This window comes from Natator depressus, chromosome 2 (assembly GCF_965152275.1).
Source record: "Natator depressus isolate rNatDep1 chromosome 2, rNatDep2.hap1, whole genome shotgun sequence".
Lineage (NCBI taxonomy): Eukaryota > Metazoa > Chordata > Testudines > Cheloniidae > Natator > Natator depressus.
Window position 1 is genome coordinate 108,470,282 of NC_134235.1, and position 13,412 is coordinate 108,483,693.

Sequence of the window (13,412 nt, forward strand, 5' to 3'; positions counted from 1 at the left end):
AAAAAGAGAGTATCATTTGTTCTATTGCATCAGCCACTTTCTTCGGAGCTTGCAGTGTAGGTGTGTGCAAGTAGTGTAGGTAGCTGCCAGAGTTCAAAACCCCCTACTTACATATGCACATTGAATTATATGCAAGTCTAAGGGTATGTCTTCACTAGCAACAGTAAAGCACTGGTGTGCGCTTTAACGTGGCTGTGTAGTCGCGGCACCAGTGCTGGGTCTCCCGGTACTGTAAAAAAAAAAAAAAAAACCACCCCCACGAGGGGAGTAACTACCAGCGCAGGGAGCATGGCTCCCAGCACTGGTGCACTGTCTACACTGCCACTTCACAGCACTGAAACTTGCAGCGCGGGGGGAGGGGTTCACACCCCTGAGCGAGAAAGTTGCAGCGCTGTAAAGTGGCAGTGTAGACAAGGCCTAAGTTTTGCACATGAAAAAATGTGCACATTGTTTTGAACGTTTTGCTCTGCGGATTATTAAAGGAAATCCATCAATTTAAAAATCCCACTTCCATCTGACTTTTTTTATTCCTGTTATACAAATAACACTTATGACTCTAATTGAAAGAGATTAAACAACAATTAGCTTCTTTACTTGTGTATTAGGCAACACTTTGTGTATAGTCAGTTTCCTTGTTTCCCCTATATAGTCAGTTTCCTTTGTGTAGATCTTTCACAGAACATCGGAGAAGAGGAAAACACTTACAAGAAAGAGAGAAATGTAATTGTGAAACCACAGATGTTGGCAGATTACCTGAAAATACATTTAGCGCATTTTTAATAAAAGAACCGGAAGAGATGAGTTCAAAATTAGCTGTTACCACTCAAGAAAGAGACCTTGGAGTCACTGTGAAAACTTCACCTCAATGCACAGTAGTAGTCAAAAAGGCTGACAAAATGCTAGGAACTATTGGGGAAGGAATAGAAAATAAGACTGAAAATATCATAATGCCACTATATAAATCCACGGTGTGCCCACACTTTGAATACTGTGTCCAGTTCTGTTCACCCCATCTCTGAAAGGATATAGTGGACCTGGAAAAGGTTCAGAGAAGGACAACAAAGATAATCAAGGGTACGGACCAACTTCCATCTAAGGAAAGACTAAAAAGTTAAGGGCTGATCATCTTAGAAAGGAATGACTACGTAGGAATATGATAGAGATCTATAAAATCATGAATGGTGTAAAAAGTGAATAGAGAAATGTTATTTTTTCCTCACCAAACAAAAACCAGGGGTCACCCAATGAAGGTAATAGGCAGTAGGTTTAATACAAAGAAGAGAGAGTATTTTTTCACACAATGCACAATTAATGTGAGGAGCTCGTTGCCATGGGGTGTTGTGATGGCCAAAAGTATAAATAGGCTAAAAAAAGAACTAGATAAATTAATAGAGGATAGGTTCATTGGTGGCTCTTAGGCCAAAATGGTCAAGGATTCAGCCCCATGCTTGGAGCAACCCTAAATCTCTGATTGTCAGAAGCCGAGAAGAGAAGATGGGTGGATCACTCCAATTGCCTCTTGTGGATGAGACATTTTGAAAGATACATTTTAGTCATTTAAGTTTCTGTCACACATATCGTTCCAGTGGAAACCTGAAAACAGCAAACCCATGGCTCATCTTCACAAGGAAAAAAGGTGTGTTCTGAACTCAAGTTAGTTAACGCAAGGTGAAATCCTAGTGAACACAAGGCAATTGTTATTTTCCCAGTAATTAGCAGATTGAATTAAAGACAGCTCTCCCACAAAGGAAGATTATGTCTGCAGGACTCCATATTTGGCCAGGCAGAGAGATTGTGCAGCAGAGTTTAGTACTGGGAAATATTTTGGTTTAAGAGTGGTTTATCTCTTTAAACTGATTCCTGATATACTCAACTGAAGTAAACTTGATTTAAATCAGAATAAGAGGGGTCACATAGCCTTGTGTACCTGTTTAACTACACTGATTTTAAATCACACCTTTAAGTCAAACCAGGACAACCTTAGGTGTAGAAAAGTCCATGTTTCCTCGGCTATACAGAACCTGAATGTTTAATGTAAACTGGAAGCAGGAAAAAAACCCAACCCTTCCTAAATTAAAAATAAAAATCCTTCTCCAGCCTTCTCTATACATTAAAAAAAAAAAAAAAATCTAAAAAGTGCATAATTTCTTTTATTTGCAGGTCACCTTAATAAATCTCTGGTGAAAGGTGGGGGAGAACACTAGGTTTTCTGTGATGCATTATACTTCAGACTTGCTAGATTAGTGAAGTGAGAATTAGTGCAATTCTACTGTATCATTGGAAACTGCTAGTCTAATTTCCCTGGGCTTGAAATATACTCCCCAACCAGTCCCAGCTGTCAGAGGAATGTGGTTTAACCCTTGTTGTTCACAGTTTGCAACAGAAAATAATTTAAAAAGTATTCCAACTAGAGATGGCATGTTTATGGAATGAATGGGGCCAAGAAAGATGGCTATAGCTATGCTCTCAACTGGGTTAACCCTTCCCTCCCTTTTAGAGCAAATTCATACTCTACTGTAATGGGCTTTGAGCTGAAGTGGGGTATTATTGCTGTTATGTTATCAACACTGCTAGGTGCTGTCCTTGCATATAGTTAGACTTAATTTCTTCCCCGAAGAAGAGTTTGCCTGTTCTGCAGTCAGAGGGGGAAAACGCACAGTAAATGTGGGACTGATCCATAACCTGTGGCTCCAGATCCAAAATTGCTAAAAGCTTGAGGTGCATGTGGATATGGGTATTCATATTCAGCCGCCCGTGTGGGTTTTTTTTTTTTTAAAATATGCATTATTTATTTATTTTTGTTGGTATCAGTTAATTTTTTTTTTTTTTAATTTAAAAGCTGTCTTTGCTAATTGACTTTCTTTAAGTATTCTCTTCTTCTGAAATTTTACAGGCTTCATAGCTTGGTGTGTTTTGAGCATTAAATTGAATCAATGAAGGCAACAGCTATCAAATTTTTGAAAACTGGCATCTTAGAATGTACAGTAACTTTGTTTTCCTGCCAGGTTTTGTGTAGCGTTAACATAGTGATGGCATCAAGCTAGTGGTCCTTGAAACTGATTCATAGAGTGAGTTGCCACAACATGCAGAGCTAATAATTTTTGGATTCACATTGCAGACTGGTGTGAAGGGAAGAGAAAGGGAAATGTCTTTTTCATTCAGAACTATCCTAGGGTTATTGCTTTCTTGAGACAGTTACTGCAGAAGAGTTGGGCCAGTCCAAAAGGAATTGTTTATTTCCCTCCCAGCACCTCTTATCTTCTTCAGATGATTGCTTATGGTGTGACAGAAAGTTCCTGTCTTGCAGAAAAATGCCCTATTCATTTTTTGTTAGCTGCTTCAATTTTCATGCCTTCAAACACATCTGGAATCCTGTTTTTGCTGATCCTCATTCTGTAGAAATGTGATGGTTAGCGTGTGCAATAGACCAGTTGTGTGTGTGTGTGTAACATATTATAATCTCTTTGCAGAGAAAAGCACCATCCTATGCTGGGTGTGGCTGGTCCTACCTACCCCATGCTGATGGCCCAGTAAGTGGTATGAGGAGACAGCACTGGCTGCCACCAGGCAGGGCTTTGGCTCTTGCTTCTAATGGCAGCCTCAGACATAAGGAAGAGATGGCATCACCTGTGTTGTCTCCAGTCTAGCAGATATCTATGAGCAAATCACTATGCCCACCAGAATAGATGGGGAGCCGCATGTGTATAGTGATGAAGTGGAGAGGAGATGTTTGGGTGGGAGGTGAGGAGACGGGTGTATAGGGGGAGCGAGGGTAAGCTGAAGTGAGCAGCTGAACCCACATAACTGCTTCCGTCTGTATGGTCCTATGTAGCAGCCTTTGACCTCAGGCTCTTCCCCTGGCTACAGGTCTTGATCCACTGCCAAGAGGATACCCTAGCTGTGCCTCACCCTCTCACCCCCTTTTTCTCGTGTTAGGGGTAAGGGTGCTGGGGAGGGAGAGAGGTAGCTGCTTGGTGCCCTCCCACAGCAGATCCAAGGGTTGCTAAAGAAGTTGAGGACAGAGACTGCTACGTGTGTTCAAAGCCCCGGTGTCTTCAGTGCGGTCAGTCCTGGCATCTTGACAGCCACGCTCACCTGCTCCACCTTTCCCCCACATGAGCAGCTACTCCCTGCCCCTCAGCCTCTCATCTGTTTTGGGGAGAGGGGTGATTCTTCTTTGGCTTCTGCCAGAAATGTTTGTGGCGGATACAGGTGGCAGGCCTCCTACAGCTCCTCTTAGGGCTACTGGTAGCAGGTGTTTCTTGCTGCTGTTTCAACCCTGATGATGACATAGTTAGGTGAGGCCCAGCAGGGGAAATAGGGTTTCTTCCTAGAAAACAAGTTGCCTTCATGACCGCAGAGCAGCCAAACCTCAAAATATATTTTTACTTCTGAGAGACCAAGGTTGTAGTGCTAATCACTGTGATCCTCAGCATGAGGTTGATGTTTCCAGCCACTCTTTCCAAGGCGTGTCAGATACTTTGTATAGGTTCATTATCCCCTTCCAATATAATACACTTTCCTGATGTCCAGTTGAACCAGGAATCATTAAACCCAAGGATTAACTTGAATGAACTGTAGGTAGTGCAGAAACTGTACGTGGCATCTTACAGCAAGTCACAACAAATGAACAACAAGGCACCAAAAATATTAAACAGCATAATAGCGGCTCCAAAGCGTTTACAGTCAAAAGGGTTTGCAAAGGGGCTCTGACCAAATGGTGAACTACTTTTTGCAGCTCTGCAGAACTTCCCACTCTTATTTAGCAGTAGGACAATAGTGCATTAATGAGCTCCATTTCCATGGAGATTTCTTTTTTTTGGAACACCAATAAACCTTTGTGTGCATAACTGCATAGAATAGTCCTTGGGCATCTGTCCCTGCTGGGGATTCTCTCATCTCAAGGTCATACCTCTAACATGTGAGATGAGAGGTTGTTCTTTAGGTGTCAGTAGTATTTTTGTATTATAAACTAGCTACTAGAGGGAGACAATCCTGTATCCTTGAGTAGTGCAGGAAAACGCATGCATTCACATTACAGATAGAAAGGAAATGCTGTGACAGGGTATTCATTTAAAATCTAAACTTGGCTTGTTATTCACTGCACTTTTTATTTCTCATATGTCTCTAACTGAATGGCACATTTAAAAATATTTGTCCTTTTGTGTGCAAGTCAAATGAGATGGCACATCTTATGACATAAAAGAGATCTGGGAGGGAGCATAGCCAGAGAACTGGGCAATGGGCAGAGAATCAGGACATCTTGATTCTATTCCACCCTCTACCATTGACTTGCTGGGTGAACTTAGGCAAGTTACTTGGACCTCTTTGTGCCTTGTTTCTTTTCTATCTGTAGAATGGAGACAATAACCCATCAGTGCAAAGTGCTTTGAGATCTACAGCTGGAAAGCACTATAAATGCTAAGTAGTATTACTTTAAAGTGTTCCTGGGCTATAGATTAGTTTATCCATACTGTCTTTGGCCCCAGTTCAGCAAAGCATTTAAGCACATGCCTAAGACCACCACTGTTCAGCAAAGCGCTTAGAGACATGCTCAGCTTTAGGCATGTGCTTAAGTGTTTTGTTAAATAAATAGGACTGTTAATCTGGGCTTTTAGGAAGATTTATTTATTTATTTATTTATTTATTTAATTTTTATTTTTTGGTGGTTTAACTTAATAATAGAGTCTGGAAGTGTGACCTTTGTATACATCCCTTTTGTAATAGCATTACCAAAACTGAAGGCATGCATTAGTCTGACCGCCTCTCTTTCCGCTATGTTTAACACTAAATTAGGTTGTGAATAATGCTGGTAGCTCAGAGGAATAATGGAATGACATTAATGAGCCTTTTCTTCATAATGATCAGGTTCTCCAGCCCTGCCCAGCAACATGGTTTATTTTGGAAGCTCTCAGGACGAGGAGGAGGATGAAGAAGAGGACGAGGAGACAGAGGATACAAAGACAGCCACAAACAATGCTTCATCTTCATGCCAGTCAACCCCCAGGAAAGGAAAAACACATAAGCACGTTCCAAATGGGCATGGTAGGTCCTAAATCATTCTGTCTGTCTTCCTGCAGCGTACAGTTGAGAAGAGAGGGTGGGGGTTGCGGGGGACGCTGCCTTGTAAAGAATTCTAAGAACTGAATTATATTCTCAGCCCTGCAGTGACTTCACATCTGGGAGAAAACTGATACTGTCCATACCATGAAAATGGTTCGCATCTTCCCTTTTATCCAGCTTCTGTCTAGAGGCTGCAATTCTGTCTGTCTGTGGGAGAAATACAAATGAGCAGCCAGGGAGCTGGTTAGAGCTACATGGTGAAAACAGTTTTGCTAATCCCTGATGCTGTTATTTGGCATTTCCTCGGTGCCTTTACTTAGATATTTAATCTGGAATAATTTAATGTTGTTGAAATTAAATATAAAAAACAAAATCAATAAATGCTACCAAAATATATCCAAGAGAGAGCATTTTAATTTCGGATGTGAGCTGTTGCTAGCACATTTGCAGCTGAGTTTCTAAGCTGCAGTGTTAGCCTTGTCAGTAACATAGGACTTCACCTCTACACACTTTATTTTTTTTTTGCATGTCATCAGAGTTGCATTAGTTGCAACCTAATTTCTTCATATGGTTGTCAGTCATATCCAGATAAACTAATCAGCGTGTGTCACCACAACATGTACTCAACACCTACTAACCTCAGGACTAAGCCTACTAGCCAGGGTGAAAAGAACCTGAGGCGTCATGTCCCACTACTACCAAAGCCCACATGGTCCAATTGACATCAGCATCACCCTATATTAAATCAGGGCTGTTCACCACAATAAACGAAATTATGTATTCCCCATTCCCTTCCACAATATCTCTTTGCTATGAAGAGTTGGTCTGCAACGTCTGCCGGATCCTTTCCCCTCCTCTCTGCAGAAGGGCACAGACTCCTTGTCGTAGCCGGCTTTCCAGGGAAGATAGAAGTGGCCATTGCTGGGTTCTTTGCTCTTTCTTCCTTCCGAGGAAAACACTAGGAGATCCAGGCTTCCCCCACTTCCTGCTGCCTCATTCCCATTTTACACAAGAGTTTTCTTTGAGTATGAGGAACAGTTTGTAGGATCAAAGGTATTATTGCCCCTTTTTGACCCAAGCAGATAGTCAAAGTTCAGGGGATTGGGGATGTTCCAGTTGGAAGTAGAAATTGATGCAATCTGATTTATAAGGAATGTACAAAATTCTCCTTCTCCAAAAGCAGGAGGAATCAAGAACAAAAGGAACAATTTTGTAGCTTGCCACCCAAGCCTCTTTAGCAAGCATCAGATCCAAAAATCTTCTTTCTAGCTGTTTTCCAGGGTCACACGATGCTTACAGGCTGATTCTTGGTTTTCTTGCTTTTTGCCTGTCTGTCTGTCTGTCTCTCTCTCTCTCCTCCTGTGTGTTCTCAGTTTCTGCGTTTTCTGCCTTCCCTCATGCATACATCCACCCACCTGGTCACAAAACCAGTGGAAACTCTCCTCTCCTCTCTTGTCTCTGCCCCCTGCCCCTCACTAGTTTCTGGGTATACTCTATTAGGCCTTTTTTTAGGTGTGGCACTTTGTTTCTTACCCTTCACTTAAAATGGTTATAAGTTTATTTCTCTGTTTTGGGGCCAGTTGCACAGAGATAGAGGAAAGAGGATACCTGGCAATACTACAATTCACAAGTTTTTAGCAACAATTTCAGTGTTGTAAAAGGCCTGAACCTTTGATTGTAGGATCCAAACTTTATATCTTGCATCAAAGTCCAGTATTAACAAGTACAGAATCGTGCATAGTGCAAATGAGACTCTCAGCTCTGTAAGATGCAGGGCTTTAAATGCATGGTGCATATGTTGTGCCAAAAGGGTTCCTGTATGTTAGCACATTTTCTTTGAGAATGCCCTGAAGTGCAGCCACTTTGAAATTAGCTTGAAACCAGACACACCTGAACCCTCAGTTGGGGGTAAAGTGTTAATTATTTTCACCCTTTATAATGACTTGATACTCTTCATCACTAATCAGTCAATATAAGTGAGGCTTATGCATTAATAGTTATGCTGAAGACCTTTGTATAGTACATGAGGGATTATGTGAAATGTTTTGTCAAAGGTGATGAAACATAATCTTCCCCCAGAAGGTACTTTGTGTATTAAAAGCTACCTTGTTTGAGAGTACCTTAAGTTTTCAGTATCTGTCATATTTGTTGCTGGTTTGTGTATGTCTGTTTCAAATGAGACCACAGGCAAAAGCAGACGGGAATGGCTGCCCCAATTGAGGTTAATCTGGCGCGAGAGTCAGTTTTTAATGGATTTAAGTCTTTTGTTTTTACAGTACTATGTGTAGACACACACTATAGGCCTCAAAAATGTTAAACATTTGCTATGACATAAAGCAGAAAAGGTTCAAAGATTGATTAGTGTCAGATAATTGCTTCCTAATAAATACAGGAGGCACATTAAATTTCCAGGATGACATGATCATTTACCCTATGATTGTACTGGCCTGTAGCAGTTATATGATGTGTTGCTGGAGTACTCGGTTCTTACAAACTATTTGTACATGTTTTTGTAAGCTGTGGAGTCTTTTGTTCAGTGGTGTTGCCTAAGTAGAAAATACACACACATTAGAAACTTTTAAAAATGTGAATTAGCTTCTCTCCTCCTACCCTGCTGCAGTATTACATATATTGTTATATTCCCACTTGCTTGGTATTTCCAGCACACTCTGAATTTCTAGCTATGATATAGAGTAGGAAAATGTATAGGGAGACAAGTGTTCTACCCCCCCACCTCCCCACCCCAAAAAAACCCCCAAACAAACAAAAAAGCAAAAACAAAACAAAGAAAACCCCTTCATGCTAGAGTGGAGAGAGAAATATGCAGTGGTGTGATGGGCATTGTCCCTGACGCAATATCAAAGTGCAGGCAGCAATAATTTTGTGGTTAAACTGTTTTCTGAGAGATTGGTGCAGTTGCCACAAGGGAAAATAGTGGAGCTGTGCTTTTAAATATTGGTACCACTTTACTGCTACATTGCAACTGATTAGGGGAGAGTCTAGCAGATGTTAAAATGAGTTTTCAGCAGCCCCTGTTAAAGACTTGGATGATGATAGTGGAGTCTTTTTCAGGCTTTTTGTCTTGGTCAGACGTTAATATTTGGTTGAAGGGAGTTGATATCTTCTGTCCTTTGTACAGTTTCAGGTGTATCTTGTGGAGTAATTTGTCACCATACACACCAGATTTAGTTTGTCTACTAAAGAACTGTTAGTATTGTTTATGGGAACTTCAAATACTTTTGCTTTTTAAATTATTTTCGAATGTGGAGCAAGCAAGACGAGCCAGACCAGAGAGCAGATTGATCAAAATGAGCATAGCAGCGTTTCCTCTAAAGGAGTGAATTTGTAGTTGCTTGTGAACGGTAACATAGAATAAAAGTGATAATTCTTGTAAATAGCATGTTCATGGACTACAGCACAAACAAGTGTTACATGTAGTTTGTGAAATTTCTACCAAATTGAACAACAAAAATACCCATGACTTTCCCCCCTCCATTGTGTGGATCTTTGTGGGGAGAAGATGTTTTGAGTAAGCCCTAAAGCTAAATGTGGCATTGAGCTCCCAGTCAGAGTGATTTTAATTGCTTTAGGATTCATACGAAGGTTAAAATGGTGAAAGCTAGAAACTAATCAATTGAATCACTTGGTTTCCACTCTGCAGCTGACTTCAAAGACTGTCTTACCAGCTAAGAGACTGTATGAATCTTTACTGAGAATAAAAAAATCACTCTTGCTGTTATAGTATTTTAAAATGGTTAAAATAGATGTATGGAATGTGCATCAATGGTCTCTCTATTCTTTTAAAATCATGTGGTTGCCTTTTAACTTCAAGCTTCCTGATACATATTATAGAATTTTGTGGTGAATTTCAGCATTAATTTATGGAAAACAGAAGAGTCTCTGTGTTGCAGTGGTTAGAACAGAAGTTTTGGAGACTGGATTTTACTCTCAGCTGAACCATTCACTCATTTTGACCTTGAGCACATACCTCCGTAATTGCCAATGCCTAGATGTGCAGTGTGTTTAAAATGTCTGCAAACTTCCCAAAATGGGAGAATCACAACAATTATCTTGTAGCAGACTAAGAAGCTTAAAGTGATGATTGGCTAATTTCTTCAAATGTGAAGATTTCAGGATTCCGTATTTCTGACATCAGCTAAAAAAATTGTCAAAACCAGAGAATTGTGAATGTGGAGCTACCTTACCTGAGACGGTCACTTTTGCTCTCAATATGCTTTAGTCGTCCAAACTCGACTTTTCTCCATTAAAAACTGTTTCATTGGCCAGTGTAAACTGGGCCTAACAGTATCTGAAATAGTTATAAGCCATGTTCTGAAATGTATCTAGAACATGGTTTGTAAAACTTTTACTATAGGGCTTTTGCCTTTGTTGGACAGAGGAGAAAAAACCCATTCTTGGAAGGGCCACATTTAAAAACCTTTCTGGAAAATACGTTTTTACTCTTAACGTAGATTGGGCCTTCAGATAAAGTAAGGAGACAGTACTGCAAATACTATATTGGATTTTAGTGCATCCTGCTTCTTTTTTAAAAAAAAAAAAAGGAAAGAAAAACACTTCAGTTCTCAATTTGCAATGGGTAATTTAGCAAAATGATTCTCAGTACATATATAGTCTTGTAGTAACAAATTCCCTGTAAGAGATCAGGGGGTGCTTAATACTCTTCATTTCAATGAATCACTCAGTGTATTGTTCATGTGAGCTATGCCATAAGTAGCATCTCTTATGAATGTCAGTGTTTTTGAATGTTTGCATGGGAATGAATCCTGAACGTGTGGTTGAATGCAAATTATGCTACTTAGTTTTGTTTTGCATTGAATTTGATATTTCGGGGTATATGCATGAGCTACAACTTCTATCACATCCAACTGGATTTGTCTTGGCAAGGAAAAAAAAACATAGAAGCATATCTGTTGTCCCCGACTACAGTATAGAACAAGAATATTTTAGAGGCACGGTGCTAGCCTAGAAAGTGAGTTGCCAGTTATTTGTGAGATTTGCAGCCTTTTGTTGAAATATCATAGAACCACTAATTGTTGCAATAAACATATTTTTGCACATGTAATTTTTCTGCAGAAATATTTGTAACATGAAAATTACCAGTTCTGCAGTAATTTGCATATCTAAATATGCAAATTAGACAACCCATTTTGGGACTCTTGAGGCTTTTCAGTAGCTGAGGTACATGACCTGAAGAAAAGAGTAGGGGAGCCTGAAACTGAAAAAGAACAGACTTGAAATCTGAGTGAAAGACTTGTTACCTCAAATGGGGTAGTGTTATATGGACTAACTGCTCAGTGAGAGACTCTTGACGTCTGTTGGTCATGATAGATAGGTGAGTTGAATAGTGAGATAGGTGCTAGAATAGGATAAAACTCTGCATTTTAGCTCTGAAGGTTTGAAAAACAAAAATATTTTACATCGATAACATTCCTCCCTCTCCCCCACCTCATACTTGTTTACACATAGTTTTGAACTACATAATTGGCTGCAAGAAACTTCCAGCATAATCCACTACAGCTGCCTTTTAACCTGAAGAATGCAGCAAGAAATCTTACCATGGAGTTGTGCACCTACAATTTAGATAAAGTTGAACTAGGGTTGAGGTACATGTACAACAATGCCATCCTATTTTATTCAGTTTAGTACCCGATGATGTAATACCTCCTCAAACCGAGATAGAAGAATTTGTGGGGTCAGAAAGTGAGTTTGTGAGAAATGCTCAGTACAACTTTGAACATATATGGCACCTAAAGAGAACTGGTGAAAAAAATTTAAAATATTCAGATTTGGGTGAATATCCCACATCTCTAGTTCATGCGGGAGGGAAAAACCTTTTACAATTGTTTGGGTCCTTTAAGGCTGTTTGGGAGCCAAATGAATGTTTTCAGACACACTGACTTAAAAATAAATTGCTGCAAGAGAAAGAGATGTCTTTGTATAATAATGCAGAGTTAATACGAGGCAGTCAATTGATATTTATTAGCATTATGTTTGGGGAGAGATGTATGTAACGACATGAGATGTGCATCTGAATATCTAGCTCAAGTTCAGGAAATTGCTGAGGTTCCCTTTTCCTCTCCAAAATAAAACTTCTCCTTTTTACCCCTCTTCCCCTCCTGATTTTATACATATAATTATTATTTATTAAATACAATTTTATTAATGTGTAAATTAATTTTATTACTGCAGCACAGGCTTTGCTGTAGCTTGCCTTATCGTCAAAATACCAGTGCATAGGAAAATCTACCGCATGTAGGTTTCCCACCAATCATCCCAATACATTCATACCGTATCTCAAGTGTAAAAATAGGGTAGGATAAGCCCAAGGAGTGTTTGTGAGGGAAAGCTCTATACGCAGAGCCAGCTGCAGCATGAACCTAACTAGTTAGTGTTTTAAATATTTATAAGACTGAGTTTAGCTATCATCATATACAGTACAAAACAGTTCTTGGACTGGTGGTTGGATATGGCTTAGCAAACTTGGGTATGTGCAAAAAGTGTTGCAAAAAATGCAGTAAATTTTTAAAATTCAATAAGGGGCAATTTCTTCCTCTAATGTAATTTATCTCTAGTACTGAGAAGAACTGAGGCCTTGTCTGTAAAGGGGTTTTGAGCCACCATTGTCGTGGTACCAGTCAAACCCCAAGTGTGGACACAGTTTACACCAGTGCAGGGCAATTTGTAGTGGGGCAGGTTATCCTGGTTTCAAACACAACTGCCAAAAGTCATCATTATCTGAACTTTTCTGTGACTACCTATGCTCAGAATACCAAAATGAGAGCTAAACCAGGGGAAGCTGTGCTGGTACAAATCATGCTTCACCTGTGAAAATCATGTCTACCCTAAGGGTCTCTGCCGCTATAAAGGTTTTTAATATTGCTTGAGGGTAGTTCTCTCTCTTACTTGCCTTTTAACTAAAGTCTCTTTTAGGAGTACGGACCTGCTTGCTTATAGTAGTATAATAATTAAAGACTCCAAAAGGTTTTTCCTTTAATTGTGTTTTTAGAAAATAACTTCAAGACTGAAACCTTTTTCTTCTGTCCTTTCAGTCGAGAGTACACTTAGTAAGAAAACTGCTATAAGAAAAGCAGAAATTTGGCTAGCATGAAGATGAGAGTATTTCTGGAAAGACAGACACTGTCACTGTAATGAATAAATATGTATATTCAGTTTTGTTTAGATAAGCTATAAAGGTGTGACCTTCCAACTTTCTCAAAACAGACAGCCAGCTACCAGGAATTAGTAGCTGGTTTGTTTTAAATCAGAATTAGTCTCAGTAGTATTTTCTTAGGCAAGTGCATGTTGCTTTCTTCTAGTCAAAGACACTT

At 39.7% G+C, this 13,412-nt stretch overlaps 1 protein-coding gene across 1 annotated transcript in view; it reads left to right on the plus strand.

Annotated features, from left to right (window-relative positions):
* Positions 1-13,412, plus strand: part of JARID2 (jumonji and AT-rich interaction domain containing 2) — a 301,706-nt gene that overhangs the window by 229,020 nt on the left and 59,274 nt on the right. The window contains exon 5 of the mRNA XM_074944825.1: positions 5,869-6,045. Within this exon, the coding sequence (XP_074800926.1) occupies positions 5,869-6,045 (177 nt within the window). The remainder of the gene's footprint in view (positions 1-5,868; positions 6,046-13,412) is intronic.